This window comes from Nicotiana tomentosiformis, chromosome 3 (assembly GCF_000390325.3).
Source record: "Nicotiana tomentosiformis chromosome 3, ASM39032v3, whole genome shotgun sequence".
Taxonomy (NCBI): domain Eukaryota; kingdom Viridiplantae; phylum Streptophyta; class Magnoliopsida; order Solanales; family Solanaceae; genus Nicotiana; species Nicotiana tomentosiformis.
Genome location: NC_090814.1, coordinates 146733683 through 146752652, shown reverse-complemented (window position 1 = coordinate 146752652; position 18970 = coordinate 146733683). Strand labels below are relative to the sequence as shown.

At 36.0% G+C, this 18970-nt stretch overlaps 1 protein-coding gene and 1 long non-coding RNA gene across 9 annotated transcripts; both read right to left on the bottom strand.

The window, feature by feature from the left end:
* Nucleotides 1-1000: 1000 nt before the first annotated feature.
* Nucleotides 1001-8361, bottom strand: LOC104086765 (uncharacterized). Of its 3 annotated transcripts, none has more exons than XM_018767575.3 (2): nucleotides 3382-8361; nucleotides 1001-1770 (listed from the first exon to the last, which is right to left on the bottom strand). In XM_018767575.3, exon 1 carries the CDS (start codon nucleotides 5872-5874, stop codon nucleotides 4270-4272), a length of 1605 nt encoding a protein of 534 aa, XP_018623091.1. In that variant the 5' UTR covers nucleotides 5875-8361; the 3' UTR covers nucleotides 1001-1770; nucleotides 3382-4269. The 3 variants fall into 3 exon arrangements, with proteins under 3 accessions (XP_018623091.1, XP_009589393.1, XP_018623090.1); XM_009591098.4 differs by having other exon boundaries at nucleotides 1001-1472; XM_018767574.3 differs by lacking the exon at nucleotides 1001-1770 and adding an exon at nucleotides 2487-2844 and having other exon boundaries at nucleotides 3382-7786.
* Nucleotides 2487-18858, bottom strand: LOC104086766 (uncharacterized). Of its 6 annotated transcripts, none has more exons than XR_001967404.3 (5): nucleotides 18697-18855; nucleotides 17216-17511; nucleotides 17025-17108; nucleotides 16911-16943; nucleotides 2487-3475 (listed from the first exon to the last, which is right to left on the bottom strand). It is a non-coding gene; the product is annotated as an uncharacterized lncRNA (long non-coding RNA). The 6 variants fall into 6 exon arrangements; XR_684176.4 differs by having other exon boundaries at nucleotides 2487-3458; XR_011415050.1 differs by lacking the exon at nucleotides 16911-16943 and having other exon boundaries at nucleotides 2487-3458; nucleotides 17216-17550; nucleotides 18697-18858.
* Nucleotides 18859-18970: the final 112 nt, after the last annotated feature.

Genomic DNA, 18970 nt, shown 5'->3' with positions numbered 1-18970 from the left:
TGGTGAAGTTTTGAGGTGGTTTGAATTGAAAATTCAAAGTAAAAACTGAACATGAAAAAAATGATGTGTATCACACTGTGTATCATATTTGTATCAATTGTGTATCACATGTATACCTGTGTGAGATACATGCGTGATACATGTTTGATACATGTGTCGCAGAAGCATTTTTTGAACTCGATTTAATTACGAATTTTGATACAAAATCAGTCCAAATCACCTCCAATCTTCCTCAAATTTTGTATATTGACTTAACTATATGTTTTCAATACCCATTGAAAAGGTTCCTTTTTTGCTTAGATTTTTGGAATATTTTTTTTTTGTATTTCATCACCTTATTTGCTACCTCATCCATGAAATTTCCTTTCCGTCTTGCTTCTAATGTTGCTAATCACGTTTAAAAATATGGAAGGAGATTTTTGCAAGTGATTCTTTGAGAGAAAGAACCTTATTTATTTGGTTTTTCAATTTTTATATGTGCTTGGCTAGTTTTGGTAAGTCTATGACTAATGGCTAGAGGTTGGTAAGTAGGAACTTATTTGAGACATTTGTGCAAGTTTCCTGTAAAATATTATCTTGCTTTTCTTTATAACAAGAAAAATACTATAAATGCTAAGTTGAGAATAAATATTCAACTTAACAAAAATAATGCACATATATATATACTAGTGAGAGTTAGCCCGGGCTATTTGGTATTGTTGTTAATATTATTGTAAAATGTCACTCACCTCTGCACATGATTATAGAGAAAATGACTTGATTTATTATTGTATAAACTAGTCATTTAAATGAAAGCCGATCGATCATCTATCGCTAGTAAATTCCTACAAAATAAATAGTAGCAAGGTAGTTAAGGATATAGTAGCAAATCATTGATATCAAGGTACAAAGTCCTTAGAAAGTATGAATATTTTAGAAGCAATGAGTTTATTAATGGTGGGTCAAACAAAAGTAAAGTTATTATAATATAGGTTAGCAGCAAAGAAAAGTTTACTACAGGTTCTGTGGAAATATAAATTTCATCAATAAACAACACCAAGGTAAACACCAGGGTTACTCAGCTAATATATTTCTGAATGTTATGCCCAGTAACCACCCGGTGTATAATAATATACAACTACAGTAAAACATTTTCAGATTCCCAACTCTGAAATGAACTAATGAAATGCTATTAGATTTACACCACTTTCTAAACATTCTGTCTTGCACCAAAAGGACAACAGAAAAACAACTAAAACTTGATATTGCTGATGGATTCCGCTTTGTCTTCAAAACATCTAAGATTCCTCTTTTTAATTTCCATATTGTACACCAATTGCAAGAAGGCATAGTCTTTGTCACACTTATTCTCTTCTCCTCAAGTTGTAGAAGCATAACATATAACTCCTTGATGTCCCAACACAAGCAAAAACATCCTCCTTCGGGGGAGTAATCACACAATATAGCATCATGATAAAGAGGTCATCCCTCTACTGAAGCATGCAGCAAAAGAAATATTATCTTCAGTAATTTTAATTTCTAGCAAGTTGCAACACTATCTGAAAATAAAAGCAGCACAACAACTAAGTTTATTAATGACCATTAAGAAATCACTAACCTTGGAGAGCAGGTGCTAAGGACTCCAAAGTCAGTTTTTCAAATTCAGCAGACTCAATTTATACTTTAGAATTTTCTCCCTAATAATAGGTTCAGTAATATTTTTTGCATTCACCATGATGATAGCACTCTGAAGCTCGTTTGCTGTCCTTCATTACTGAAGGCATTCATTGGCTATACCGGCAAATATTAGACAAATAGCATAAATGCTCTAATAAAAATACAGATGGAAATAAAACATCACAGTTGACAAAGACCTTACGGCAAGACATCACACACCACTTTTGACCAGAGTGACACCAAATGTACAAATCATCTATACAATTCACATTTGATTTATGGTATAGAAATCTGAGTAGGATTGTACTCAGTAAGTCAGATTATCATATAATTTCCACCGCCAAAGTAACTAATTTGCATGTCAGAGTTGTGTTGTTCATAGTAGCAATAAGAGCTCAGAAGTATACATACGAAGTATACATACTTAGCGAAAAGAACAAAAAGATAAGTATATGTAACTGTTGTATAAAATACCACAAATTAGGCGGAATGACTTCATTATTAGCTTTAAACAAAATGTATGATCGTACATGATGCTATCGTCATATTTTCTGCCCATCTTCCTCAATCTAACCCTACTTCCATCCAAAATCCAACCTCCACTATATGTGCTCACGCTCAACTAATAGGCTAAGATAATAAAATATTTATTGTCAACTTGATAACATTCTTTATAACTTTCAATTAACAAGGTATGCCTTTTTTCTTCTTAGCGAGGATGTAGTTAGCCAATGTTCATGCTAGGTTTAAAATTCTTCACTTCAAATAGAAGTACAGATAACATTTAATCACACGTCTTCTTTCTGGGAGAAAGAAGTGCATCAGAAAGAGATACAAGCTATATTTATTTAACTACTTGGGTTCTTCTTCAATCATCAAAATTTGACACTTGGTTCACTTTTTCTTTTCACCAACTCAAACAACCCTCATCCTCAGATATATCAAGACATCTCTAGACATTACAATCACAACTAATGCTTAATGGAAGGCCCACATAAACATTCTGAATTAAAACTCAATAAAATCATATACTAAAATAATGAAAAAAGAACAACATATTTCTAAAAAAGAAAAGTCTGATTTAAATACTAATAACCATGAAGAATGTATTCTCCACTGCTCTGAGATTGTGCAGCTAGCGAATCGAACATCGATTTCAAGTCTTCCTGTTTCCTCTCAGTGAACACTCTACGAAGGAATATCAAATGCGTTTTGAGTTTAAATTGATCAAAAATATTCAAGTGGGTAATCAGTTGTAGTGTTATACAGAAACAACCACTTCTTACCTAAAGCAAATCGCCGGTTCATGGAATAATTGAGATTGAATAATTCTACATGTGAATACTTGAGTTATGGAGTTTAAATCTTTATTAACAAGTATATGTTATGAGAGAATTATCGGTCTGCCTGCAAATCTTGAACAAATTTAAATATGTAACCTTGAAAATATAGGTAAGGATTTCTTGTTTCAATTTGCAATGGTTCCAGTTAATTTGTCTTTGATATGGATATTGCCTCATTGCAATTTTTCCCAATAATAGCAAAATCATATGATAGAAAAATTCTTCTATCCACTTTGAAGTCATATTGCGATTCGTCAATTTCTTTTTTTAATAATTCATTCACAAGTTCTTTTACAAGTCTTGAACAATAGAGCTTAAAACTTTCCTTGCAAAGTTACAGCTATTACCAACATGAGTTACTCATAAAGAATTTTTAACTTACCTGATCAGTTGTCTCCATTCCCATTAATTTACAGCAATAGTCTTTGTTGTCTCTACAACTTTTCTGGTTATGATATCCTGAAAGATAAGCAAGACTGAGGAAAACATATAACAGATTCAGAAATCTTTTTTAATAAGTGGAAAACAGTCCATCTAAGGGAACTGATGAAGATACTAATTAAATTTAAATGAGTTCACAGTGAGTACAGTCGAATCAAAAAATAAAAACACAAGTGTCATTGCTAATAAACAACAAACCCTCCTCCTTTATCCGGGCTTGGGACCGGCTGTGTCACAGTATAACTTGAACACAGGCGGAGTTAAAAGCATAATTTTTTCTGGAGGTGAGGATCATGCATATCAACTTTACAGAGTTACAAAATCACATAAATATGTAATAACCCGTTGTATTTTTAAATTTGCTAACACTAATGCTTTCACTGATTGGTTCTTGAAGAGTTTTACAATGTAAACATTCTTATCTGCATACTGCGCATAAAAAAACTATATCAGAAGAATAAAAGTGTTACAATGATTTGCAGGTAAACAAGCCAACTCTTATTTACGTCCTACCAAATTGCAGGAAAATTATTTCAATACCCAAGGAAACCATTGGAATAAATAATAAGTAGAACAATTAGAAAAAGAACATTATAAGTTGTTGCCTCATTTTCTAAGAATAAGTGAATGAGAAGCAGCAATCAGCAAGATAAATATATACCACATAAGGAATATAAATAAGGAAGCTATAAAGTTATAGAAGGGCTTTTTGAATGATTTCATTATACACTATGTTATATGTAGACTGGTCATCATTGTTATCTGCCGTAGGTGATCATATTAATATTATACAGCTTGAACTCTTTGCTCTGGATAAAGCAACATATAATTAGCCATGAGAGAACACTGGTTCGCGTAAATAAATTCCAACATAATCTAATGTTTGTCCTTGTGCTTTATTTATCGTCATAGCGAAACACAGGCGTAGTGGGAATTGTGTTCTTTTAAATGGGATAGGTAATTTCTCATCATCTGAAGATAACAACGGTATTCTAGGAATAAATACATGTGTATTCTTAAAATCACCACTCGCAATTTTAGCGCTTATAACACGACTCTTAAAATCACAGCATCTCAATCGTGTACCGTTGCACAAACCTTCACAAGGATTTAAATTTCGCAAAAATATAATAGGACAATTTTCTTTCAAGATTAGTTTGTAAGGAGGCAAACCAGCAGGGTTCAATGAATGTAGAAAATCCTCAAACTGGCTTTGATCATTCGGTTCAATAGTCTCATCAGTGGCAACAAATGTCTTAGCATCTTTAGGAAATAAAGTTTTAAGTCTATCATTCAATTCATCAACAAAGTCATTTTTTGTCGTCAAAATAACACGAGATGTTAAAAAGGAAGTATCATGAAAAGACGTATGCAAATCGGGATATATTATGTTGAATAAGAGGTCCAACGATTCTTTTTCAGTAATATAAGGAACAATGAAAGATGTCGAAATTTCTATTTTGTCATCGGCGTTTCTCTTTTCTGTTCCATTTCCAATTCTCATCAAATATTCACAAAAAGAGGGATCAGTTTTCGCACGCATATTTTCTGATAATCGGAGTTTTTCAAGCTCATTCCATATTTCGGAGTTCAATATGCTTTGCCGAATGAAGTCTTCCTTTTTTCCACTTCGAACCACAGGAAGAGTTTGTCTAAAATCTCCTCCAAATACAATAATTTTTCCACCAAAAAGCACATTTGTGTCCATTATATCTTTTAGGAGAGAGTCTAAAGCTTCAATCATATTCTTTTTTACCATCGATACTTCATCCCATACAATCAATTTTGCATCGCGAATTAAAGATGCCAGTGAGCTCTGCTTGCTGATATTGCAAGAAAATATTTCATCGATATTAATCGGAATTTTAAAACGTGAATGAGTTGTTCGTCCTCCTGACAGGATCGAAGCTGCGACACCAGAAGTTGTTGTTGCTAACGCTACAAATCCTGTAGATCTCACAGTTGCTAATAAGGCACAATATAAGAATGTCTTACCACTTCCTCCGGGACCGTCAATGAAAAATGCTCCAGATTTATTGGAAAATACTCTCTGGAGAATTATGTCGCATGCAATTTTTTGTTCAGCATTTAATTTTCTATGTAACAATAAATCTTCATCGCTCACAATGATGTTTCTTTCGAAATACACTTCCTTTGCTTCATTTGCTATTTTTGAAGATGTGATCATTTCTGAAATAAGGTTGAACTCATTAATATCACGTCCCATAGAATGTAGTATGTCATTGATGTGATTCAAGACAACAAGGTGGATATCCTTTGGCCCTAGATTCGCTAGGCTCTTAAAGTCTTCGGACATTAAATCTTCAAATTGTTCCCATAGTTCTCTTGGATTATCATGACTGCAGTATACTAATATTGTAGCAAATAAACGTCTTAAACTATATGGCATTTGATAACAAGCGGCCTCTGACATGATCTTTATATGATTTTTGTGCTCTCACATTCATTAGTAATAATCTAATGTAATATCTTTCTCCTTCTGTTGGATGACACGTCACAACGCGGTCGATAACATTACCTCGTTGTCGTCGAGTCCACATTTTACAGGTAGATGACCATACGAAGTATTGTGGAAAATCTTTATAGAACAATTTAAGTTGTTTAGCATCTTTGTTTGTTTCATTCATCAAAAAACATTCTGTCAACATCGTCTTCTTAATCATAGGATCTTTTACGATACTGTCTATTGTGTCAGTTTTTTTAAAGAGACAAACTGTAGTCCGTCAAGATGTAACTGCAGGTGATAAACACTTGGAGTCATTTCGCTAATAGGAAAGGCAAATAAGCACCACATAGCTTCCGGAGCTGACACCCATCTAGCAGATCGATACTCTTTTATCTCATCTATTTGTAAATTTGTGTTATCTTTGTGTAAGCCAAACAAAATCTTATCATGTCCTTTTCAGATATATTTGTATATATATTTGACAACTTTAATATCGGAGCAAACCTCTACATTTATATGGAAATTGTATTTACAGAGCAGATAAGGATTGTAAGGAACAACCCATGAGTTATCAAGAAATTGTTTCTCTTTTCTTTCATTGTCTCATCAACAAAGCTCTTGGGGTACTTAAATTTGCACTCATTTCTTTTCATACATGAATTTGTAGGATTCAAATGACCACAAGGCCCATGCATAATGTGTTTAATAACAAGCTTATGCAAGTAAGAGTTCGTATCAGGATCAGGCACCTCAACACTAACAAATTTGTCATAAGCCTCGGGCGTCAATAATTTGTAGTCATCAGTAAGTATAACAAGAAAATGAGCATGTGGAAGACCGCATTTTTGAAATTCTATAGTGTATATAAAAGCTGCAACTTTTCCAAATATTTTCTTTTTAATATATCTGTTTTCATCTCTTCTACTTTTGCTCTGAACACTCGACTAATTAAATCAGTCCTATTTTGAGTTTCATCTGTTGTGAGCAAATGTTCCTTTATTTTGGGCCAAGAGGGATTGCATGTCATGGTCAGAAATATATCAGGCTTTCCAAAATGTTGTACTAATGCAATAGCATCCATATAACGCTAGCGCATATCTCTCGGACCTCCCGTAAAACTTGTCGGAAGAAAGTTTTGTTTTCCTATCTTAGAAGCTTCTCTTTCACCAACTCTTAGGATATCCAGAAGTCCTTGTAATACATCAACCCGAAATAAATCTTGGTTAAATGAGGCAAAATCTAATCTCTGAGTTTCTACTTTTATGAATTCATCAACTGAGTATTGTTGAAATAATCTGCCAGAATGTAAAACTCCATTTTCCTCATTGTCTCTCATCTGGAGTTTGTAACGGTAGAATTCACGACAAGAAACATTATTCTTTTTTCGTTTTCCTTTTTGCAAAACATCAGCTTCCATATCAAGTAGTCCATCATTGAACACATGTTATAAAGGCTCGGAAGTTGCTCAGTCTCATAGTAAGCTCGTTTTTTCAATTTATTCATATGCTGTACTATTTTTGGGATACTACAATACCACCCATTTTGACCGTAAGGAAGTAAAAGCGGATATTGCAAAAGATCTTAGCAACCATAATAGTAATTTATTATTTGACTTTTGTTACTGTGAGTGTAAATTCGGATATGCGGTGAAGAAATATTGTTGTTCGTTTCTTGTTCTAGCCATAATGCTGCTACTTCTGGCACAGTTGGCAGATTATATACTCTCTGATCTAAGCCAGAACCACATCTTAACGCAATATAAAAGTTTGATAATTCTGGGATATGTATCAGAGATTTCAAAAAAATACAGTTAGGATTTATCTTTAGTATATCCATTAGCTTCTCAATGATCGATTGTCGAAGTATACCCGAGGATGTTACAACCCATGTTTTCGTACGTATGAGTCGTCATAAGTCAATTGATGTAAGCTCAGAAGTGAAATCATATTTGAAAAGTTTGCTAAGTAAGTTAATCATATTACCTCGGAGGTTACAAATATTAAAGATCATTAACAACAAGTACAAAGATGGTTGGAAGTTTCACAAGCTAAAGGAATTGAAAATAAAACAATGTTTCATCGAAAGTCGACAAGTTGGGAATGTTATAACATGTACCTTTGGGGTGAGACTAGGGTGATTAACATGATAAAGAGATTATGTTATGATTTATATTAGTCATATTACATCCGTGTGTTATGTTTTTAAGTCAAGCGAGTTGTGGAACAAAAGTCGATGAAAGTCATCACAAGTTACATTCATAAGTTTTACTGAAACTTTGGGTCAAATGTAACTGCAATTTTCTCCCAATATACTTAGAGTTATGGTGTGTTCCACCTATCAAATTAAAGCTCTATGAGTCTAGTTTCCAACGCATTAAACCATTTGTCAATACGACATCGGAGTAGAGAGATATGTGCATTTTTGCGATACTGCGCAAGCTGCTAGGTGACAAGTAGGTGTGTCACCTACTTGCTTAAATGAAAGCCCAAAAATGGGCCATTTCGGGTCGTCCAAAGAGGCCTTTTAAGGGCCTATTTTCTTCATATATTAGACTTAAAATAGAGCATAATAACCAGACATAAGCTCTGCAAAGAATCCTCCCAAAAATTTCCCACAAACCCTAATTGATTTTCTCTCCCTTTCAAGTTCTAATTGGAGGTAAAACCTAGAGTTTGAAGAACCAAGATAGGAGCTGAGTTATCCAACAAATAAGGTGAGTTTACTGCTCTCTTTCATCCATTTTGTCTGCTGTAAATTCATGGTAAGTCGTTCTATACTTGTAAGAACTCACGGGATGGTGATCGGAAGCCGTGAGTTTGAGTTATTCACTTGTAGCGGACTGTTTTGTGGACTGTTTTGTGTTGCTGTTGGGCTGCGTGTTTTATTACTATTTTGTGGAGTTTTGGAGGAGGAAGGGGGTTTATAAACACCATATAAATGTAGGGTGGTTGGCTGGTCGTTCGTCATAACATTTTCGGGTCGTTTGACACTACTACGGTGGTCGTTTTGTGTACGAAGAGATTGGGGTGTGTTGGGCTGTTTTGTAGTATTTGATGGTGTATATAGGGCTGGAAAATGATGTATATATGTTGTTATTGTTCTGTCCTTGTATTGTTGGTGTTATCTTGAAGTTGGAGGAAGGGCATATTATAGGGGAGATGCTGCCCGTTTTAATACAAAATAGGTTTGTCGTTCGTTGTGCGATAGTTGTACCTTTCGTAACTTAACGATAGTATTATTATCATTCTTGTAGATTAAGGTGCGAAGAGGTGAGTTCAACTTGGTGATTGAAAAGATTGTGATAAGGTATGTTAAGGCTAAACCTTTCTTCATTTTGGCATGATCCCGTAACTACATGAGTTTGATAACGAGGCATAAAGAGAAGTTCGTATTCCTGAATTTATTCACATTATCCTAATCTCCGAAGTTACAGCATTCTCCCTTATCGAGACTTCATATTCAGTTTAGTATTGTCTTATTTCATCTAAGAGAGCAGAGAGTATATATATATATATATATATATACAATGTTACAGTATGTTTACCACCATCGAGCTATAATCGATGGGCAGGCCCCTATTGGGCAACCACTGATCAGATGGTAAGTATATACCGAGCCTACTGTGGCCGAGCGCCTATGAGCGAGCCCAGAATGGCCGAGATACAGAGCCTAGTATGGCCGAGCGCCTATGAGCGAGCCTACTACGGCAGGGCAGTTACACATACCGAGCCTTATAGGGCCGGACAACTTTTTTACATACTATATGGAGAGAGTTGAGTCAGTATCAGCAGGTAAGCATATATTCAGATTATTTTTGACTCCCAGTTACATTTCGTTATTATATCATCAATTCAGTTTCAGCTTTCAGTTATTTTGTTGCCTTACATACTCAGTACATTATTTGTACTGACGTCCCTTTGTTGGGGACGCTGCATTTCATGCCTGCAGGTCCTGATAGACAGCTGGATAGACCTTCCCAGTAGACAGAGCCAAATATCAGCTTGGTTGGTAAGCTCCACTTCCCCGGAGTTACCAGGTCTAGACCTTGGAGTCTGTTATATATATACAGGTTTGATGGGTAGGTCGAGGCCCTGTCCCGACCATGATACAGTTCAACTATCTCTAGAGGCTTGTAGACAAGTCCTGTATAGTTTGTATAACAGTAGATGTTCACGGCGGCCTCCTCAGTCTGTACATTTATATATATATATATGAGTTTTTGGGTATGTTTACCCCTTAGATGAGACAGACGATATTTTTAGATGATTCAGAATATGGTCTCATCGGCGTAGGTTGAGGGTTATTCCTCTAGAGTTCACAGTTACAGAGTGGTACGCTCGGGCCGAGTATGGTACCGGGTGCCGGCCACGTCCCTTCAGGTTTGGGGCGTGACAAACTTGGTATCAGAGCAGTTCTATCCTAGGGAGTCTACAAGCCGTGTCTAGTAGAGTCTTGTTTATGGGTGTGTTGTGCACCACACTTATAAGCAGGAGGCTACAAGGCATTTAGGAGTCTGCTACCCTTCATTCAAATCCAAATCGTGCTATAGAGCTGAGTCATAAGAGTTCGAGCCAAAGCTTATGTTTGCTAATGATATAGCGATGCTTTCAATTAGAAAAATTATAACTAGTTAAAGGGCTAATACAACAGCATATAAAAGCATTAGTAGAGAGAGAATTTTTGATTACGTGGCCCTGTTTGAGACCCTATTAGATCGTGCTTACCATATGTGCAAATTTCCCATTTACCCTAAGACGGGAATATCCAACATACCCCGTGAATAACAGGCCATGGGAGTATCAAAAGGTAAAAGTATAAGATTCAACAGGTAACAGAAGCAAGGTGAAGAAGGGTACGAGGTACCTAGTTAATGAAGATTGTCCGAATTTCCACGTCAGGCAGAGAATTAAAAGGATTCTAAGTTACCTTCAACAGAAATAGAGGTATGTACAATTAGTCACACCCATCTCAGTTATGCCCTATGGGAGCTAACATATATATTTAAAAGAAGGATGGGATATCAAGATCCAGTTTGGGTTAGAGTAACCCGAAATGGTGGATTGAGCCAGGGGAGCTAAAAGTGAAACAATGTTTTGTTGAAGTTTTCAGAATAATGCGAGTATTGGCAGGAGAATAAGAAGAGAGTAAATGAAATATTATGAGTAAGATGTGATAAATGGGTGATAACAGTAAATCAAAATATGATATGATGATAGAGTCTATAGTCAAGTGAAGGAAAAACATAAGAGGTGACAGGTCTTGAGACAATAAAAGAGTATAGGCCAAAAGTCATATCCTCATTTCGAGAAATGAGTTGGTGCGTCCAACATGATTACCAAGACAAAACAATTTAGACCCCCGGAGTAATAGAAATTAGCATGGGCTAGTGAACAAGATAAACTGAACATCAATTAGGGATCAAATGAGGTGATAATAGTTGACATCAAGAGAATTTCAAATATTACATTCCAGCAATAATACAATCGACAACAGAAGAATAACCTGTAAAGGTCCCTCAGGAAGATGCTTCCCTAAAGCAAGAACTTTGAGCAAAGTCAATCATAAGGGATTAAGTGTTCCAGTTACACTAGGTATCTGATACCGTCGTGTGTAAGATATTCAATCATCCTTGATACATTAGGAGCCAGTGCAAAAGTTAAGTTAAGTTAGAAGACATAACCCAAGAGTGGTTACCCAGAAGGTAAATATGAGCATGGACTGATGAGTAGTTAGAAGTTCATTCAGGAATTCAGTAAGAGCCTAGTCATGGATAGACAAGAGGTCTTAGATAAATCAGTAGACCATGCAAGATAAATGAAGTGAAACCCAACATAGGAAATTTGATCTCGTAGATACAACATCGTAATCCTTGAGGAATATTCTGATAGGAGTTGGGCAGTAAAAGGTACCGTATAAGTGTTATGGAAATAAAAGAGAGAGTGCCACTGAGGAGATAATAAAAATTCGAGTGCAGAAGTAACCCTACGAGCATAAGGGCATAGAGATAAGTAACTAAGGATAATTATTGGCGAGTCAGTATATCAAATCTTTCATCGGGTATACGATGTAAAAAGCTCACAGCTCTACTAGAGTCAGAGGGTCTTCCCTAAGTGCTACAACGAAAGACTAGCTGAGGAAATAAGGAAGAAGGCTTCAACATAAGCATAATGACCTAAAGAAGAAATGATGTTGTAACAACAGTCTCACTACAATATTATATACACTCCTTAAGAAAGTGGCACCTATCGTGTCTATAATGGCTCTACAATAAAGCTAGAAAAAAAAAAGTACCAGTCTCATAAGGAGTAAGTATGAAGCTCCCACCGGATTGTGTACGCACTAGAGGTGCAAGTTTATAGTAGAGCTTCAAGAAGTGGAAGTGAATTCTACCTATGTGGAAGGGAGGTTATTAAAGAGACAGAAGATACAATGCGAGATTAAAAGCTAAGTAAGGTAAAGGTTAAGAAGGTACGAAATGCTCAAATGTAGAAGGTTGTGAATAGTCCATACATCAGATAGCGGGCTGGAAGCGCCATGATTCAGTACCCACAAATGATAGTGGTGTTGTCAGGGACATATCTTCTAGCCTATAGTTTCCAAGTACCGAGAGGTCTAGTTAAGAGAGTAAAGAAGAGTTAGAGACAATTTGATGTCCCGCTTGAAGTTCCTGAATAACATAAGGAAATGTATGGTGCTAGAAAGTTAAAGGAAGGTTGTGAGTACTATAAATAAATATGTGTAGGTCACAAGATAAAGTAAGGTAGAGAAACATGGTTTTAGGCGGACATGAGTAAGGATAAGCAGAGGTGATTGAGAAGCTGACGAGAATAGGTAAGGCCTCAGAATTAAGCCCATCAAAACAAGAGAACTGATGGTTTCCGTAAGTTATAAAAAAAAAAAAAAAAAAAAAATAACTCAGTATAGCCTGAACGAACTCAGAGGAGTCTAAGACTATGAGAAATTTGAAGAGATAAAATGTTGCCCTGGTAGTAGAATAATGGTGTAATTGTGATATATAAGAGGATAACGTTAAGGCTATTGATTGGTTAATGATTCAAAGAGGAGGGAAACTCATGAATTGCATGAGATTAGAATACCCCTTATAAGATGAATCACGTTGGGATGCGATGAAATACACTTATTGAAGTATAGTATCATCCCTAGATGGATCAAGAAAATAACTTCAGATGTTTCCTAATGAGACGTGATCCCTAAGGACAATGTATTATGTAAGAGGTTTCAAGTTATCAATGGTAGATTATAGATCCACATTAAGGTGAATCAACAATAGGCAGATACAAGTTCCAAAGTATGAGATGATATCAGGCCTTCATTTTTAAGATGAACAGTAATGAGGAAGAACTAAAGGACTTAGATTTATACATATAGGATAAGAAGCGAGAGGTAACATGGAGTTGGGTAGCAAACCTCGGCAATAATAAACGGAAGCAAGTGTGATAGTGTAGTATGACCTACCTAGATGTAGTAAATCAATAAGGATATATTTACAAGGCTACGAAACAAGATATCGCAACAGTCGTAAGTTTGACAAATTACCGAGCGAAGAACTTTACTACACCTATATACACTGGGAGGAACAACTTGTCATAGTTCTATATATGTTCCCAAAGTGAGGCCTAGAGATTGGCTAAAAGCTGGAGGAAAAGGAACAGAAGAGTCGCATAGGCACACATATAAGGATAAAGTCGTACAAGATGAATGACAGAAGGTCGCAATAATTACGAGGTTGGAAGGATTCAGACCAAAAGTCATGGTGTCAGAAGAGGCCTAAAGGGGGGAATGCCCTGGCCTATGGATTTATTCATAGAACAATTGCCTAGATGGAAAGGCCAGAAATAAAGTATTTATGAGAGCAATAGGTTATGAGACTGATAAGTGCACCAGTCAACATTCGAGGACGAATGTTCCAAAGGGGGGAATGATGTTACAACCCATGTTTTCGTACGTATGAGTCGTCATAAGTCAATTGATGTAAGCTCAGAAGTGAAATCATATTTGAAAAGTTTGCTAAGTAAGTTAATCATATTACCTCGGAGGTTACAAATATTAAAGATCATTAACAACAAGTACAAAGATGGTTGGAAGTTTCACAAGCTAAAGGAATTGAAAATAAAACAATGTTTCATCGAAAGTCGACAAGTTGGGAATGTTATAACATGTACCTTTGGGGTGAGACTAGGGTGATTAACATGATAAAGAGATTATGTTATGATTTATATTAGTCATATTACATCCGTGTGTTATGTTTTTAAGTCAAGCGAGTTGTGGAACAAAAGTCGATGAAAGTCATCACAAGTTACATTCATAAGTTTTACTGAAACTTTGGGTCAAATGTAACTGCAATTTTCTCCCAATATACTTAGAGTTATGGTGTGTTCCACCTATCAAATTAAAGCTCTATGAGTCTAGTTTCCAACGCATTAAACCATTTGTCAATACGACATCGGAGTAGAGAGATATGTGCATTTTTGCGATACTGCGCAAGCTGCTAGGTGACAAGTAGGTGTGTCACCTACTTGCTTAAATGAAAGCCCAAAAATGGGCCATTTCGGGTCGTCCAAAGAGGCCTTTTAAGGGCCTATTTTCTTCATATATTAGACTTAAAATAGAGCATAATAACCAGACATAAGCTCTGCAAAGAATCCTCCCAAAAATTTCCCACAAACCCTAATTGATTTTCTCTCCCTTTCAAGTTCTAATTGGAGGTAAAACCTAGAGTTTGAAGAACCAAGATAGGAGCTGAGTTATCCAACAAATAAGGTGAGTTTACTGCTCTCTTTCATCCATTTTGTCTGCTGTAAATTCATGGTAAGTCGTTCTATACTTGTAAGAACTCACGGGATGGTGATCGGAAGCCGTGAGTTTGAGTTATTCACTTGTAGCGGACTGTTTTGTGGACTGTTTTGTGTTGCTGTTGGGCTGCGTGTTTTATTACTATTTTGTGGAGTTTTGGAGGAGGAAGGGGGTTTATAAACACCATATAAATGTAGGGTGGTTGGCTGGTCGTTCGTCATAACATTTTCGGGTCGTTTGACACTACTACGGTGGTCGTTTTGTGTACGAAGAGATTGGGGTGTGTTGGGCTGTTTTGTAGTATTTGATGGTGTATATAGGGCTGGAAAATGATGTATATATGTTGTTATTGTTCTGTCCTTGTATTGTTGGTGTTATCTTGAAGTTGGAGGAAGGGCATATTATAGGGGAGATGCTGCCCGTTTTAATACAAAATAGGTTTGTCGTTCGTTGTGCGATAGTTGTACCTTTCGTAACTTAACGATAGTATTATTATCATTCTTGTAGATTAAGGTGCGAAGAGGTGAGTTCAACTTGGTGATTGAAAAGATTGTGATAAGGTATGTTAAGGCTAAACCTTTCTTCATTTTGGCATGATCCCGTAACTACATGAGTTTGATAACGAGGCATAAAGAGAAGTTCGTATTCCTGAATTTATTCACATTATCCTAATCTCCGAAGTTACAGTATTCTCCCTTATCGAGACTTCATATTCAGTTTAGTATTGTCTTATTTCATCTAAGAGAGCAGAGAGTATATATATATATATATATATATATATACAATGTTACAGTATGTTTACCACCATCGAGCTATAATCGATGGGCAGGCCCCTATTGGGCAACCACTGATCAGATGGTAAGTATATACCGAGCCTACTGTGGCCGAGCGCCTATGAGCGAGCCCAGAATGGCCGAGATACAGAGCCTAGTATGGCCGAGCGCCTATGAGCGAGCCTACTACGGCAGGGCAGTTACACATACCGAGCCTTATAGGGCCGGACAACTTTTTTACATACTATATGGAGAGAGTTGAGTCAGTATCAGCAGGTAAGCATATATTCAGATTATTTTTGACTCCCAGTTACATTTCGTTATTATATCATCAATTCAGTTTCAGCTTTCAGTTATTTTGTTGCCTTACATACTCAGTACATTATTTGTACTGACGTCCCTTTGTTGGGGACGCTGCATTTCATGCCTGCAGGTCCTGATAGACAGCTGGATAGACCTTCCCAGTAGACAGAGCCAAATATCAGCTTGGTTGGTAAGCTCCACTTCCCCGGAGTTACCAGGTCTAGACCTTGGAGTCTGTTATATATATACAGGTTTGATGGGTAGGTCGAGGCCCTGTCCCGACCATGATACAGTTCAACTATCTCTAGAGGCTTGTAGACAAGTCCTGTATAGTTTGTATAACAGTAGATGTTCACGGCGGCCTCCTCAGTCTGTACATTTATATATATATATATATATGAGTTTTTGGGTATGTTTACCCCTTAGATGAGACAGACGATATTTTTAGATGATTCAGAATATGGTCTCATCGGCGTAGGTTGAGGGTTATTCCTCTAGAGTTCACAGTTACAGAGTGGTACGCTCGGGCCGAGTATGGTACCGGGTGCCGGCCACGTCCCTTCAGGTTTGGGGCGTGACAGAGGAAGCCATTCAATTCAATATTTCTGTGTTCTCATCGTAAAAATACAGCTGTGAATTTCTTGATTGTCGATTTGTCGGAATTAAATCATTTATGAAGTGATACATTTTGACCATGCACTCTAAATGTGTAAATTCCGTGGTTTCTTTTTGCTAGTACTTTGTCATAGTTCACCCCAGGTGAAGTAAAAGCAAACATATTATTGTACAGTCTAACGTAGGTACGAAAATGTTCACATTTTTCAGTATTGCCTAAGTAGAGATTTAATAATTCATTGGGCATTTCATATGACGTCAACTTAGCCGAACCATTGCTACAACAAAATCCTGTTGATTCATATTCAAACCTTTTAGCTCCACAATATTTACAGTTTGGTACAGTTTTCAAAATGGTTGCATTACTGGGCAACTGTTTGAAATTCCAACAACCTTTATCTTTGATCTACAACCTGTGTATATAAGTTGTTGAATATCATACAAGTATTGAGAAAAGATATATGGCTAATATTGTTAAAAGAGTAGACCAAGACAAACCTCTTTTTATGACGACTGTATTTGATGTGGAACCTAATATGCAAATTATTATAACTGATATATGAAATATTTCAAGTGAATAAAAATTGGAACTGCATTTTAATAGTTACTAACCATATTCGAATACAGAATAGGAGCCAATTATATTCTTCCCTTTGTTAGAACAAACTGTTGTGTCGTCCGCGCAGGATTTATCGGCTACATAGAAGCGAACACATGTTAACATTAACAATACATATCTAGGTAAAATCCCAAAAACAACATCCAGAGTTCTATATACGTAGAGTTATATTTTGTTTCCTAACCTTTTTCAGCAAGGCAACATGATTCCCCTATAGTTAGTATTCTCTGTCTAGGTAACTCAACAGCAGCTTCACAAGATGATGCTACTTCAGTATGTTCAACCAAGAAACCTTGGCTTGTGACTCAATATTTTTCGATCGTCGTAGTGATAAAAGTATTTCTTTTTTATCAGCTGACTGATTTGTATACACATCATGTCTCCTGAGCTTGATTTTAGAAGCTCTTTCTGCTGAGTAATGCCGCTTCCTCTTCTGGAGGCGGGGCAACTTGGCGCTGTGGCTTTTTTATCAGTAGGCATCTGTATTTGAATAATTTATACATTTTTAACATGACATCTCTAATACAAATCAAAAAGCAATTAATCTGACCATCAGTAATGACTAATGAGCAAAAATGTATTGTAAAATGCATTGCAAAATGAAGAAAGTAAAAAAGAACACAAATATCCCTAAAGACAATATATAAGCGGAGACCCAGAGCAGACAAAGTAGCATCAAATATTCGAACATTCCTACAGTATATGAAACCCATCACTTTAAGTGAGCCTCTAATATACCTGATGTGTTATTAGTTTTTCTTTTTCTTCCTGTTTGGTGTACGTGTATTTAACCACCAAGTTGATCGTTTAAAAAATATATGCCAAAACAGTCTATGAATTATGGAAATAGCAGAAGAATTCGTCTCAAATACACATAGGCCATAAAAGATATGTCAAAACCCAAAACCCCCAGTTATTACCAAATAAACTGACAGAAAACAAAACAAGCAGCGCAGAAGTTGAAGCAAAAGGAACAGGACAGATTGAATAGGGAAGGAAGCAGAAAATATCGTTGTCATCGTCAAAACACTGCAACGCCTCATATGTGCAGATCGCTAGTAATTGACATATCTATGTCAAAGATAATGGTGCACCGGCGACGCTCAAATACTAGGTCCGCCTCTGATTGACTTATATTTTATAACACATACAACATCTGATAGCAAACATCCTATCAGCCTCATCAAACTCAGTCTTGAAATGTTAAACTCAATGATCCAGTAAAACTTAATACAGAAAGAACTGAAAACTTGATTAAATATATTCAAAAAAAAATTGGTAATGGAGAGAAAAACAAATGTTAATGCGTTTGCCATGGTAAGTGAAATTCATAGGCTTAAATCCTTGGAACTTGAGCAAATATGCAAACCTAAATGACTGTTCCTTTCACTGTATTTTCAGATTCAATTCAAACACATATGAAAAAAAGAAAGTAAATTGAGATCTTACAATTTTGAAAATACAGTAATTCAGAATCCCATCTAACTCTGGAATAAAAATCATGCGATTAGATCACTACAAAAGATTTGCTAAATGACCGAAATAAATGACCTTGATAAACATTTCATCTTCTTCAAAATACATAATATTCAGAAATTTACTAACTAAATATTAAAAATTCGTAATCTAAACAACTATAATTCAGTGGATGAAAGAGAAACGTACAAGTAATTTGGCCGGAGGGTCAGAGATCGAACAAAGAAACAAAGGTATTCGATGATATTTACGGTCCGTGAAAAACAGAGTACAAGGAAGAGAAAAGCAGAGCAAACAATTAGATAAAAATTGAAGCGGTCACTTGTCCTTCTCAACCTCAAGTTGTAGGCAGATTTCACGTGCAGGACATTGTAGAGTTAGCACGTATTAAAATTGTGCTACATGAAATGACCAAAAAGGGCCCATCAAACTTTGAATTGCACACGTACTACATAGTAATGAT

Coding starts and splice junctions, on each gene's coding strand:
- LOC104086765 (XM_018767575.3), bottom strand. CDS start 5,874: ATGTCAGAGGCCGCTTGTTATCAAATGCCATATAGTTTAAGACGTTTA.